The following is a 13,351-nucleotide window of genomic DNA, read 5'->3' as shown; positions in this document are numbered from 1 at the left end:
CTCTCTTCTATATGAATGGATAGAGGAGACTAATTTCTTTTCCGAAATTTGCCCGAGTTATTAAATAGGAACGTTAGGTAAAGACGGTAGCCTGTAATATAGTTTAGATTAGTATAGACCATGTCGGCATAGCGCCCGGCACGTCCTTTTGTTACCAGACGTTAAATACATCATCATCATATTTCAGAGCGAGCCTCGTACCTATTGTCTACTTTCAATGGATAACCGTTATCTATCACACATCTCGATGCCCACATTGTGGCCATACGACAGACCGACTTTCCGTAACCAGGTCCAGCTGATATCCAAAGGAGACTTGAGGATTGGCTGTTCCGCCACCGATGGAACCTCTTGTCTTGCAAAACCCACTCACAAGTCCCTTGGACGCGTCCAGGATTGGCGTTCTTGTGACCTTTGAAATCGCCGTACAGACTTTCGAGTAGGGCTCCTTCGATTTGGTCTTCATATCGGAATTGTATTTCCTTTAGGCTCTGAGAGATGTCTTCGAGAGCTAGGCGCGAGTTGTAAATTTCGACAAGCTGAGACTCCATGCTGTCTTGGGATACCTGAAGTTGAACTACCTCAAGGTAGGTCTGGCAACTCAGGTTCAAGTCATTGATGCTTTTTGTGTCGGCCTCCCAGCCATTCCATCCAACCAAGTTCTCCCAAGCACGGGCACGCTGCGGCGATGATAAATGACAGGTAGCGTGGGCGTAGTATCTGATGATCTGATGATGAAATTCAATGAATACGCCGTAAAATCCTTTCTTTTCATGGCTCCGGAATGGATAAACAGAGGTCTCTGAAATGTTCCAAAACACTAACATGCGGTTGGCTCGACATGCCCAACTCGCACCATCTTGGGCCCTGTTATACCCATGAAGCTTTATTCAAGAACTACGTAATGTCGGCGATCGCATTGACAACTTTCTGGCAATTATCTAGTCGAGTCATCCAGATCTGGCAGCTGTATTGACTTGAGGCTCTCAATATTTGAGCCAGAGAACAGGAGACTTAGAGAGCCGAGGTTGTTATCATCAATTGGATTTGTCGATGAGCTAGTGCAGGTTGGTCAGAAAGCTCTCTAAATTATGCCACCTGAGGTCGAAAATGAAAACTGCTGCTACATGGAATCGTTTTTTCTCTTTTAGCTCCGAGCTGTGGTCAAGTTGACGTGAAGTAAGTATGAAGTAGTAGAAGAGGCTATGAACTTTCTGGACCAAGTATCAGAAATAGACAGAGGCTATCGAATGGATGATTTTGCCGCGTAAGCTTCTGACGTCTTGGAGAGATTGAGCAAGCCTTTTTTGGAGAGTAAAGTGAGGTCGATGAGAGAAATATCGATGATTCTCAAAGGGTGATAGATAATTGGCGCAAAGCTTTATAGAGTACTGAAAGTAGTAGTAGGATTATTGAATAGGGACGACAGGGGTGTCATTGAAGCTTGAGTCGAAAAACTTTGATAGTAGGGAACTTGAATCATGCAGTGAATAGGTAAGTACTTAGGTTCCAGACTCTATGAGTGCTAATTAAATCCCATTCTCACCGCTCGATACAAAGACTGCATCTCAAGTCTAAGCAGCTACCAGTTTTAATAGTGCAACTTCTTGTTGACCACATTGATCAGAGGCTTGCCAGCATCTATCCGCTCCAAGTTGGCCTCCAGCACCCCCAGAACTCGCTCCCAGTACCCATCTGTTCTCCAGCTGACATGAGGTGTAATGAAAATGTTTGGCGCCTTCCACAGTGGGTGATCTTTCGGAAGCGGCTCTGGGTCCGTAACATCCAACGCAGCCGCCCGGATTTTACCACCCTCAAGAGCTTCAATGAGGGCGTCTGTCTGGATCAACGGACCTCTGGCGATATTTGAAACGAAAGTTTTGCGTTTTGACAGGATCTCGAATTGCTCTTTGCCGAGGAGTCCTTTACTTTCTTCGGTGAGAGGCAAACCGAGGACCAATAGGTCGAGGTCTTGACTCAAAAAGTTGTTAATGGCGTCTTTGGATGCACCGTGGAACCACTTGGCAGGCACCAGTCCGTCGGGATCTCCAGTGCCGGGAACGCAGTAGCTGTCGTCTTTGCGGGACTCGGGCGTTGCGCGCTCGCTTCTTGTGTATGCGTACACCTCCATTCCCATTGCTTGCGCAACTTTACCGCACTGGCGACCTATCGCCCCGTAACCCAAGACACCCCTGAAGTCGATTCAGTCTGGTTAGCAACAGCTTCCTCCCTTACATACCCACGAGTGTACTAATGTAGGCTGTGACTTACATGCGGAGTCCGACGGAATCCTCAAAGTCTACTTCCATCGGGCCTTCCCAGAACCCTTCCTTCATGTGGTTGTGATAGCGCTGGAAATGATGCTGGTGTGCGAGCCAAGAACCAATGACCCATTCTGCGATCTGCGGCCTACACTCTCTCATATCAATCGTCCGAGTCTTTCACAAGAAATTCGACTAGAGAGCAAGCACTCACGGGTGGCAGCCATTCGTAGTACAAAATGAAACATTAGGGTCCTTGTAGACATCGTGATCGAGCCACCTGTCTGCGCCTGCAGAGGTCAACTGCACAAAGCGCACTTTGGACAAGCGATGAGCTGCCGGTGGATTGAAGGCCATGAAAATCGTTACACCTTCCCAGACGTCATCCGGCAGTTCATCTGGAAGAAGAAAGCCGCCGCCGGGCCTCAAGTTTGACTCCCAGCAGACTTTGAGGCCGGGAAAGCGCTCAGAGATTCTGCTTGTCCATTTCGTGTCCTCCGGCGCTGAGAGGAATACCAAAACCTTGTCTCCTGCCAACGGGCTTTGACGGTTTCCAAGGTCGCCCATCTTGATGACTTTGTCTTTGTTGGGCGTAAAATGCCAAGAATTAGGGACAGGTGTACTGAAGTTATTCTCAAGTTTGGTCCGCGGCAAAGTGCTGCTAGTCTATCTCTTCAATTTAACAGTGAGTGCCCGCGGTAGAGGGTTTCCGATAACGAATTCGCGTGCTCCAATAGGTCGGGATTGGAAAATGACTGGGTATCAATTAGTAAATCCATCGTTTGTCAGACGTGGGTCCTCGGTGCTCCGCAGACGTCCCGAGACCGGGAAGTATCCGCGATACCGGCTGTTTATCAGCAGCGCAAGGAACCCGGGCCGGCATGATGTTGAACCTATTGACCTATCTGAGAGATAACCAGCGTACAGTCCGGCTGGGCTAGACTGATATGAACCGGATACCTTGCTCAGTTCCCGGTACAAATCACTCTTGCTTATAGCATGAACAGGTGCAAAGCTGGCCGCGGGGTAAAACACGAGTCAGGGTAACGCCCCACGAAGTTTGCCGGAGATCACTTCACTCCAACTAGAAGTCCAACTCTTAACATACTCAGGACTCTGCACAATGAATCGGTGAACAAGACACTCATTTACTACCTATGAGATCTAAGATGTAGTGGGTAAGCCCCAAGATAAAGCCACAGGCAGAGTGGTTATTTTCTCCGCACACCCCAGCTTTCTCGACTGTTGCGGGGTTGCGAGTCTAATATGCCTCAACCCCCGCTAGCCTCAACAACTGTGGAGTGAGCTCAGGCTTCTCTAGCGGTTCCGATCGTCTATCATCAACGGTTCCATCCGGCAGAGTTGGTTGGTTCGTTCTTGGAACAATGTTGTCATGAGGCCAATGAGTCGTGGCCAGCCACTTGCCGAACGCCTCCTTCTTCGCTTCAAGAACTTCATTCGTTGCGAAAGATGCGGGCGCATACGACACGTAAGTGATGGTCCGTATGGTGTCGCTCTTTGCCGTAGGCTCGGCCCCGAAGTGGATCAGTCGCGAGTCCCAGATGATCAAATCTCCCGGTTCCGCGACAACCTTGTGCTCACGATAGCCTTGCTTTATGAACCACGCAATCTGCTCAGGCGTGTAGTTGAAGAAGTCCTTCCGCGTCCACTCCGACTTGTCGGTATGCTCTTTGAAGAAAGACTCTGTAATCTTGTGCGTTCCCGGGTATACCGTCAGTCCGCCGTCCTCGGGTCCTGCCTTTGAGAGATTCACTATTCCCTGGACGCACTCTAAGCCCTGTCTGTATGGGCTCTGGTCGACATGCGGCCACTTCTTCCTCGGGGTGTGACCTTGTCGTCTTGGAAGTGTGACGTTGAGGGCATCGAATGAAACAATGAGGTCGCGGGTATTCCACACCCTTGCAAAGACGTCAATGACGCCTGGTTCCTGTCGTATATCCCACATGAACTTCTCGTGCACGACTCCGTAATGGTTTACTGTATTGATTCCGGAAATGAAAGGCAGGTTCTCAGGAGTCCATGTTGTAGGGTCGGCGAGATTTAAGTCTGGATTGTCGAAGGACTTAAGCCAAGCGAAAGCTTTCTGTTGATACTCGACAGCTTTATCGTGAGGTATTACCGAAGGGATGACCGCGAAACCGTTCTCGGTGAAGTGTCTGTACCAGTCTGGTCTCGCCATCTCAATTTTTGGTACTCTCGTAAGCAACGTATAAGTGATCTGAGAGTATTGGTCTCCCTTAGAAGAAGTCTAATTCTTCTTGTGGCAGAGTCTTCGTATATTGGCAGGTCCTTATCAAGGATTGGGTTGATGTCATCAAGCGTGGATCAATCAAAGAGGGGAATGGCTTATCTGCTATGGAAATCACGGAAGCCTTGCGAATAATGAGGTGCTCTCACAGCATCCACTCCCGGTCATTGGGGTTTGCCATGGCCGTATTATACCCGGGTACTACAGCGAAGTCGGCGGCACTCGGGTGACTGTAGAGCGGCCAGTGGGAAGCTCTCGAATTGAACAAGAAATCACCAGAATTACCATGTACATTACATTACCTATTAGGATCGGGGACTTCGGCATACAAAGTTCGCTGTTCCGAGCGGTTGATCTTTTGACTTGATGCACAACTATGGTCCTCTGTCACTCAAAATACGATGGACACAAAGGATTTAGAACTAATGAACTTGTGCTCAAGTCATCAGGTTTGGTTCGTCTGTTAAGCACTTTATCTGGACCGAGTTCATTAAAGCTTGCAGAAGGTGAGGTTTCTCTCTGAAGTCAAACGGAAACATCTTTCCCCAACTCTTCCTCTGAAAGATTTTCTGTTGGCTTCGCATCGATCGCTCGAACAGCGAAATAAGTCGGAATAAGGGCTAGACCCCATAAACCAAAGTTGACACTCGCGGCGGCAATGAGCTTTGACTGGTGTTAGCTTGTCGCTAAAGTATGTTTCCCAGAACAGTCTCATTCGTGACTCCCTTGGGGGACTAGGCGTACGTACTGGAGCATGTGTAGAGCTGATGCCTGACGCCACCGCACCTCCGGCGGCTTCAACGGCTCGAACCGTTGATGTAAATCGGATAATCTCGGCATTATCACGCGCCATGTAGCCGGCAATCCAATACCCGTAGTTATATGCCAATGCGCTACGACTAGTCAGTAATCATGATGAAGGAGTGCAGGTGAGAGGTGAGGTAAGTAGGACTCACAAGTTAACCTGCAAAAGGATATAAAGCGCCCATCCGCGGCCAAAACCACTGTCGACCCAGTCTAGCGCAGGAGCCTTCAACCCGTATTCTCGCTGGATGACGATTGCCCAGACCCACGTTCCCCCAAATAGGACCATGATACCGAAGTAAGCGAGCTTCGCACGCTGGTTGATTGTGAAACGCTTCCAATCCAAGAAGTTGCCGAAAATGAAGTTGGCGGTGATCTGAGCTAGTGCAGAGACTAGAGATGCCAAGGCACGGGAACGAACGGAGAAGTATAGGGAGAGGTAGGATCCCGCATATGACAGCAGAAATGTGACGTAAAAGAAAAAGGGGAAACTTTGCATCGATGCATTGTCAGCGTCTTGTGTCGAGAAAATGATATTGAGAGCCCTGGGCCTCCATCTGATCACTTACACCAGCAAGAAGTCCTTGCGAATCAGGATTTTGGCAACAGCTTTCAGTTCCGAGACTGTGGGAATCCGCTCAGCCTTTGCTACCTTTCTTCCGTCCTGCCGCTGGACCTTCTCGGGGGGAGATAGCAGCATTGCGACGAACGGACCGAGGCATTCTAGAAATAATTAGATACTGGCCACGATGCCGCAAAGAGGTGAGAAACTTACGCAAGGCCACAAAGACGATGTAGGTTCTATAATCTAGCTTTCCTGTCGTCTTCCCAGTAGCATCTAAAAGCGAGTTAACGAAATTGATCTTGGACAAAGAGTTGAGGTTCAACACTGACTGAATGCAAGATTGATGGCACCTCCAACGATAGATCCCCCCTAGGATTGAATTGTCAGCATCGTCGGCTACCTATGGTGCCTTGAATATGTCGAATTTAACAACCCACATTTCTGTACGCCAGCCAATAGGCTAGATATCTTCCTCGTTTCTGGTCTTCCGGATCTGCATGCAATTGTCAGGTACGCCCTAGCAGATCAGGAAGGTTTGGTGACACCTACAACTAATCATGATCGCGCCTTCTGCAGCCCAGAAAACTCCAGCAGTGATACCACAAGCGGCAGAGCCAACGTAGACAAACCACTCATTGCCGTAGCGGTTGTTTGTGTAAAGTGACGCTGAGTAAAGAGCACTACACCAGGTTGGTTTTCGTCTTTTTTGAATGTCAATCTGAAGGCGGGAGTTGACTTACTATCCCGTCGTACCAAAGATCAAGGCATTCTTGAGGCCGATCCTGTTAGCAACCACACTTCCCATGGAACATGTTAAAACCATCATGACCCCCAGGACAGCATTCGCAGACCTATGCAGCTCGGTCAGTCGACATAACAAGTGTTACATGTCTCGGCCAAAGACTTACATGACAAGGTAGGGAGTCTGTTGGCCACCTGCACCCGTTGACTGCATAGCATTGTATAGACCCGGGGCGAAGAATGCACAAAGGCCGATTACTGTGGCCTGGAAAAAGACAGTCCGGTACCATGTTCGTTTGCCGATGCCGTGTTCTCTGAAATCTGCAACCGTACTATCGTCAATTGCCGAGTGGGCTTCTAGTGGTTGGGCTTTTGGATCGGCCATGATGCAGATAATGACTTTGATCGCAGAAACGCATGCCCTTCAATTGAAAACACTCGGTAGATGTCAACTGCGAGACAACGGTTCATAGCTGGCTTCAAACGCTCCTCTGAAATCGACAGGTTTCACGACAATCCAGAATCGACGGGCAGCTTGAAGGCTACGTACTTTGTAAATCATGCAAATCAAGATAAAATATCTTCAACACCCTGGTACTGTTACCCCGATAGCGGTGGTTGATTGTGTCGCGATCCAAGTCATCATGGCGTGCTTGTTATGTCTCCACATTCGCTGAGTGCAGAGACAGGCGACGGATTCTCGGCTGACACAATGAGACTCTGATATCCTTGGCTTAGTTATGTCGCTGAAACTTCGAAAATGACACACAGAGTCCTTCAGACAAAGGAGGAGAAGGATACATAGGGGCTACAACAATATGTTGAAGCCGGCAGATATTTCATCTCCTCATGGTAATTTGGTAGTATTTGCTCACATGTTTTATCACACATCACACTCAACCAATAGTACGACTTAAGGGACCTTAAATAACTGTTCTTGACATGCGCCCCTCAGTCGCGAATTGTACAATACGATCCTGATGAAGTGCCAGGTGAAAGTACAGTTTCCCCAAGGAAAAGCTTCATTCGAAAGCTTGAGCCTCTTGATTTGTATACGTGCAGTTGCTAGCTCAACTTCTACTCCTGATGCAAGGCGGTGTTTGATGACTCCTTGGGCTTGGGGATCAGCATCCAACTGACACCTGTTCCTGCAATCAAAGCAATCAGAACAGGCTGCAGCACGCCGACACCAATGCGAGATGCAATGACGCCCGTAATGACGGGAAACAGGGATCCACCAATCTGCCCAATGACAAACACGAACGAGAGAGCTGTTGGTTGAACCTCTGGTGAGAAGAGTTTTGATCCAACAGATATGCCCTGGAGATTGTCAGACGCCTGGCTCCTGCACAAAGGCTCATGGCACGACTTACTGTTGCGAACAACGGACCAGAGAAGAACCCAAAGAAACTGATGGCGACTGAAGCGGCGATAATGTTGGGCACCCTTGTAGACATGGACATATTAGACCTATTGCAAGCCATAAGATTCATGAATTATTAACTCACAGCCAAAAGACCAACTGGAAGGCTATGCAGAGCACCACATAGAGCAGAATCATTCTCCTCTCTCCAAGGCGATAGGTAGGCTCGGCCAAAAGTAGGCGACCAAGCATAGCCCCTCCGTTGAAGCCTGCCGGGACATAGCCCATCGCGCCGAGATTACCGCCGCGAATCTCAACGAGGTATTCGACAATCCATCCACTTGCTGTGATGGTTGCGCCAAGTAGGAAAAAGAAGAAGATACTGACCATCCACAGAGACTTGGATCGCAAAGCAGTTTTCATTAGTTGAGATGCGCTCTTTTTCTCTTCGCCATCACCCTCTGCTTCTTGCCTAGTCGCATCAGTCTTTGTACGCCCGAATTTGATGGTATCTCGGAAGGCGTAACAAGTCAGGGCGAAGTTGAGAACACCAATGACTAGCGGGAAGATGTAGAACAGATACCATCGGGATGTCTCTCCAGCCGATGCAATTGGTGTCGCGACAAATGGAGCTACTAGACACCCTGCCATGTACAACGCATGGATGAAAGCAAGCCATCGATGGGCGGCCTTGGCACTGGCTACGTAGGCATTTGCACTTGCATCTTGGTACGCTTGTCCGAGGCATACAAGCCAAAATGTGACGGCGAAGAATGGGAACGGGGGTCGCCATGCCCGGAGCGCATGAGCCAGGATTTGGAAGAAGGCGCCAAAAGCGAGTAGTCCGCCGAGGTCAAATCTTTGACGGAGGTAGGTGTTTGTGAGAGCTGCGAGGAACCAGCCGAAGAAGTTTGCTCCGTAGCTTGAAACAGAGGTCAGTGTTAGAACCTGGGACTGAGAGAAGGAGCAAAGCTTCCGCTACGCACACAATGGATACGACTGCTGTAGTGATATTATAGTCGCGGATCATGTAGGGAAGAAGAGGACCGACACTGCCGTCATTGACTCCGGAGATGAAGAAGGCGAAGCCTGCTGCTATGAGCTTCGAGAGGGTACCATTGTCGAGTTTGTCGCTCTGTTCAGCCTCTGGAGAGTCGTCAGACCCTAGCACTTGTTCTCTGCGGGGTTGCTTGGGTGTCTCGGTAAGTTCGTAAGAGTCTGTCAACGAATGTTGCTGCTGAGTGATTGTAGCCATCATTCATGAGTCTTAGAACAAGCGCAAGATGGATCTCCTACAAGTCTTCAAAAGGGCCTTCGGATGAGGCGAGCCCATTCTTTTAAGGAGGACGGGTCGCGAGGCGAGGGACGGCTGATCAACGGCTCCACCCATGCAGTCAGGTTGGTTGTTGTGCCGGAAGAGGACAATGGCTAAACTCCGGAGGATCAAACCGAGACCGTGTCCTGGCACACTGTACGGGCCCCGAAAGGTGCCGGTCGATCTCTCCATAAAATGGCGGGGTGGACCGGAATTTCGGGCGCGCTTCCGCCCAATTATTCCGGACTGGCCCCGGCTCATCACGCAGGGCAATTTGGTGGTATCCTTCATTTCTGGCCGCTTACCATTCTCAACACTTAGGTAGCGCCTGGATCCTGAAAGGGTTGCGAGACTGAATTGCTTCTCCGGTTTCAAAGGCTATCTGCGCACAAACATTAGTTCAGGATACAAGCCGTTTACATACTGTAATTACATGAGTCTTGAGTTCTAAGAAGCATACTACAAATGCCACTGCTATTAACGCAATGATTTTCAGCGAGTATATATGAAAGAGCGCTGTTTTAAATGGCCCATCAAATTCTCTATCTCGAGTAAGCAGGCTTGTTGTCTTTGCAGATCATAAATCCCCGACTTGGCCCGTCTTAGTCTAGGATCACTCTTCTACGCGATTGACTATGACTACCAGCGGTAGATCCTCTGAAACCAACTAGAGACATGTTGAGTTTGTCCATTTTGAGTGTTGGGGACATCACGATGATAAGCTAGCGAAAACATCAATAAATACTATTTCCATAATCGAAACATGAGGGCTTTTCAACCTGAGTTCGACTAATTGGAACCTAAGGCAGTGCCTGAGGGTCTATGACCCTACCCAACGAACCTTGTGAAAGTTCAACCCCTTCTAAGAGCTCAATGTTTGAACGATCGCTTATGAATATTAGCTCTAAACCAACTGACCTTGAAATATCAGCATAGTGAAAGGTCACTTCAAGGTCGTGTTCAATATCCGTTCAAAAAAAAGTATGAGACATCACCGAGTACAGAAGCTGTTGATGGCAAGAACGTTATGTAGTTGCCTAGGTACGAAGTGAGTAGGCGTTGAAGCATCGCTGGGTGCCAAACGCCAGAAGTATGCTGTCCACCCTCTCGGCCCCGAACCTTTGATGATATATCCCGGCTTCTTCGGAAACTGTGCAAGGCAAGGCACATGGAGAAATGATTTGTATTTCGCAGAGTAAACCTTACGGCACCGGCAGTACCAGCCTAATGGGTAGCCCACCACTTCCAATGCACTGAGATAGCTAGAGCGAGTGTGACACCCACTCCGAACACACTCATCATTATGACCTGCATGATTGAGTCTACCACTGCTTGCTCAAGACTCTACTCGCAGTGTTTTAAATGAGCTAGGGCATCTTATTTTAAGAGAAAATGGCCCGCAAACACTAATACGGCGACAACCTTGAGAAAAATGCTACATGTGGTCTGATCAACTTTTACATGCCTTTTGCGGCGCTGTAGAACTGAGACCTGTTCCCAAGGCATTTTCATGGTGTAAGGTATTCATGCCGAAACCTTCGTTCGACGGCAAGTTGTTACTCCTACCTTGGGGAGCTGTCGTTCATGTACGATGCGACACAGTAACGGCGGTTGACACTCGGTCGTTCGTGAGATCAAGTAAAGGGGGAGGCGTTTCGCGGATTTCCCGATACAGGAAACGTCAAGTCATATGCAAAGAAGACAACCTTCGGCGCAGGAACGGTGCGTGTGCTGCCTTAGCGGGGTTGTTCCTGTTGTTCCTGAAATAGTACGGTTTCATGCGTCCTTGATCAGACGAGAAAGTCTAAACCTTTACCCTTCAAATCAGATGTAGAGGGATCCCCCACGTTGGAAATGCGCAATTGTACAACGGCCGAGATCTTGTTGTTGTGTTTAACGTTTTTTTTTATTGAATATAATCTCAACCAACGCGAGAGGAGCTCACACAATGGAACACCAAATAATCAATTCTTGCCTTCCGCACGTACACGAATTTGTGAATCTTCTGTCCCAGACAGCGACTGGAGGTTTTGAATGTATAGAAACGAGTGAAATAGTAGAATGGAAAAATTGTAGGCGGAATGTCGCCCAGTAGTACCCGTGAGTGAAAGTACAACAGGCAAGCGGCACAAGAGTTTGATCATAGATCACCAGCCGAAGTTGGCCATGGGGTTTCGCCGCTTAACGAAACTCGCTCGCCGGCGTCTGTCAAATGCCGCTCCAGCCGATTTCCCTGCGGCTGCTGCTCCCTCTCCCCCAGCAGCCGCCTCCTTTGCCTTCTTAGCCTCGGGATCGTCATCCTTTCCTTTGCCTTTGCCTTCAGGTCCCCCGGCGGCTTCCTCAGCAGGACCAGCGGCACCCTCGAGGCCGTTGTCCTTGGCCTTTTTCTTCGCCTCGGGGTCATCGTCTTTGCCCTTGCCCTTAGCCTTACCATCTGGACCTGCCGGCGCGGTTCCGTTGACGGCCGCCCCTGGAAGAAGTGCCGCCTTGCCCTTTGCCTTCTTATCCTTCTTGGCCTTTCCATCCGGTCCAACGGCTTCGGTGCCGTTGCCTGCGGCTCCAGGGATTGCTCCATTCAACTTCTTCGCATCCTTGCCCTTGTCCTTCTTTCCCTTCTTGCCGGGGGGTGCAGGTACTGTTCCATTGGCAACAGCCTGACCGGGCCCAGCAGCACCTGCTAGCTGTCCTTCAGCCTTCTTCTTGGCGTCATCCTTTGCCTTCTTAGCATCGTCCCTTGCTTTCTTTGCGGCGTCATTCTTGCCCTTGCCCTTCTTATCCTTCTTCTTCTTCTTGCCGGCAGGATCAGTTCCATTTGCTGCGGGAGGAGGAGGTGGAGCTTGAGCTGCGGGCACAGCAGGTTGAGCAGGAGGTGGCGGGGGAGGAGCGTTCGGGTCAGGAGCCGGTCCATCTTCGGGAGGAGGGGGAGGTGCCTCGCCATCCGGTGGCGGAGGAGGAGCATTGGGATCGGGAGCAGGACCTCCATCAGGAGGCGGCGGAGGAGGAGCGTTTGGGTCAGGAGCCGGTCCTCCATCAGGAGGAGGTGGTGGCGGCTCCGCATTCGGATCAGGTGGCGGCGGGGCTCCATCAGGAGGAGGCGGTGGAGGCGCGTTCGGATCCGGAGGAGCAGCATTTGGGTCAGGAGGTGGTGGTGGTGCCCCGTCAGGTGGTGGCGGCGGGGGAGCACCGTTCGCTGGAGGCGGCGGTGGAGGAGCAGCGTTCGGGTCAGGGGAAGGCGGAGGAGCGGCATTTGGATCGGGAGGCGGCGGTGGTGCACCATTCACGGGAGGAGGCGGTGGTGCTGCTCCATTTGCCGGGGGAGGGGGTGGAGGAGCTTGTCCCGCGGCTGGTGGTGGTGGTGCTGCCGGTTGAGCTTGAGGAGCTACATCCGGAGTTCCATCGCCTAGGAAGTAGAATCAGCTTCTGGTTCCCTTATGGTAAAAAGTCGATCGTGAAGACGAACCTTGTGCCTTGTTGTTACTGCCGAGGGCAGACAATACACTGTCAACATCCAACTTTTGTATGAAGTTTCTGAGATTTAGGCCTCGTGCCTTTACGGAGGCAACATTCAAAGCCCGCTTTGTATCTTCCGAGACTTCATTATTTCGCCGAGTATCGTAATTGGCCGTTACCGCCGCGTTGAACAGCAACGCTGCCACGGCGGCTTGGCGCCATGAGAGAGTGAAAGTCATCGAGACTTGATGTACTAAACGAACATAGAGACTAGGTAGTTGTCGTAAAGTGAGAACATCTGTGGCGTCAAGCCTAGCAGAAAAGGAGAAGGAAAGGAAAGGAAGTCCACGCAGTAGACTATAAAAAGAAAAAGAACGAGATGAAGAGAAACGATGAGGCGAACGAGGAGGTTGGGGGCAGAAGATCCGGACCGAGAGAGAAGAGATGAAATTCTCGGCCTAGATATAAAGTCGTTCGCCGAAGAGGTGTGGTTGCGTGATGCTCCACTAGGCTTAGTCGGCTGAATTTCCTCTTCTCCGGACAGCCGCCACGGTGATGGTTATCCGACCCAGACACGACCAGA

At 50.1% G+C, this 13,351-nt stretch overlaps 5 protein-coding genes across 5 annotated transcripts; all 5 read right to left on the bottom strand.

The window, feature by feature from the left end:
- Positions 1-1,591: 1,591 nt before the first annotated feature.
- On the bottom strand, positions 1,592-2,828 carry BDP81DRAFT_454717 (D-isomer specific 2-hydroxyacid dehydrogenase; the record flags this gene model as incomplete). Its single annotated transcript, XM_060592978.1, has 3 exons — positions 1,592-2,192; positions 2,272-2,409; positions 2,476-2,828. 3 exons carry the CDS (start codon positions 2,826-2,828, stop codon positions 1,592-1,594), a joined length of 1,092 nt encoding a protein of 363 aa, XP_060439323.1.
- A 562-nt stretch (positions 2,829-3,390) lies between these two features.
- BDP81DRAFT_440032 (phytanoyl-CoA dioxygenase) lies at positions 3,391-4,617 on the bottom strand. The gene has a single exon (XM_060591465.1). The coding sequence runs from the start codon at positions 4,459-4,461 to the stop codon at positions 3,523-3,525; it is 939 nt and encodes a 312-aa protein (XP_060439322.1). The 5' UTR covers positions 4,462-4,617; the 3' UTR covers positions 3,391-3,522.
- A 316-nt stretch (positions 4,618-4,933) lies between these two features.
- On the bottom strand, positions 4,934-7,025 carry BDP81DRAFT_384985 (major facilitator superfamily domain-containing protein; the record flags this gene model as incomplete). The annotated part of the gene is made up of 10 exons (XM_060586966.1): positions 4,934-5,193; positions 5,279-5,423; positions 5,487-5,825; positions 5,904-6,057; positions 6,110-6,172; positions 6,229-6,268; positions 6,337-6,392; positions 6,449-6,579; positions 6,640-6,750; positions 6,808-7,025. 10 exons carry the CDS (start codon positions 7,023-7,025, stop codon positions 5,056-5,058), a joined length of 1,395 nt encoding a protein of 464 aa, XP_060439321.1. The 3' UTR covers positions 4,934-5,055.
- A 1,119-nt stretch (positions 7,026-8,144) lies between these two features.
- BDP81DRAFT_332510 (glucose and galactose transporter) lies at positions 8,145-9,258 on the bottom strand (the record flags this gene model as incomplete). Its single annotated transcript, XM_060585599.1, has 2 exons — positions 8,145-8,925; positions 8,990-9,258. 2 exons carry the CDS (start codon positions 9,256-9,258, stop codon positions 8,145-8,147), a joined length of 1,050 nt encoding a protein of 349 aa, XP_060439320.1.
- A 2,147-nt stretch (positions 9,259-11,405) lies between these two features.
- On the bottom strand, positions 11,406-13,090 carry BDP81DRAFT_505728 (uncharacterized protein). Its single transcript, XM_060595647.1, has 2 exons — positions 12,779-13,090; positions 11,406-12,718 (listed from the first exon to the last, which is right to left on the bottom strand). The coding sequence occupies exons 1-2, from the start codon at positions 13,005-13,007 to the stop codon at positions 11,466-11,468; spliced, it is 1,482 nt and encodes a 493-aa protein (XP_060439319.1). The 5' UTR covers positions 13,008-13,090; the 3' UTR covers positions 11,406-11,465.
- Between the last annotated feature and the right edge of the window lie 261 nt (positions 13,091-13,351).

Source organism: Colletotrichum phormii, assembly GCF_030913505.1.
Source record: "Colletotrichum phormii strain CBS 102054 chromosome Unknown BDP81scaffold_30, whole genome shotgun sequence".
Taxonomy (NCBI): domain Eukaryota; kingdom Fungi; phylum Ascomycota; class Sordariomycetes; order Glomerellales; family Glomerellaceae; genus Colletotrichum; species Colletotrichum phormii.
This window is presented reverse-complemented; position numbering and strand designations above follow the sequence as displayed.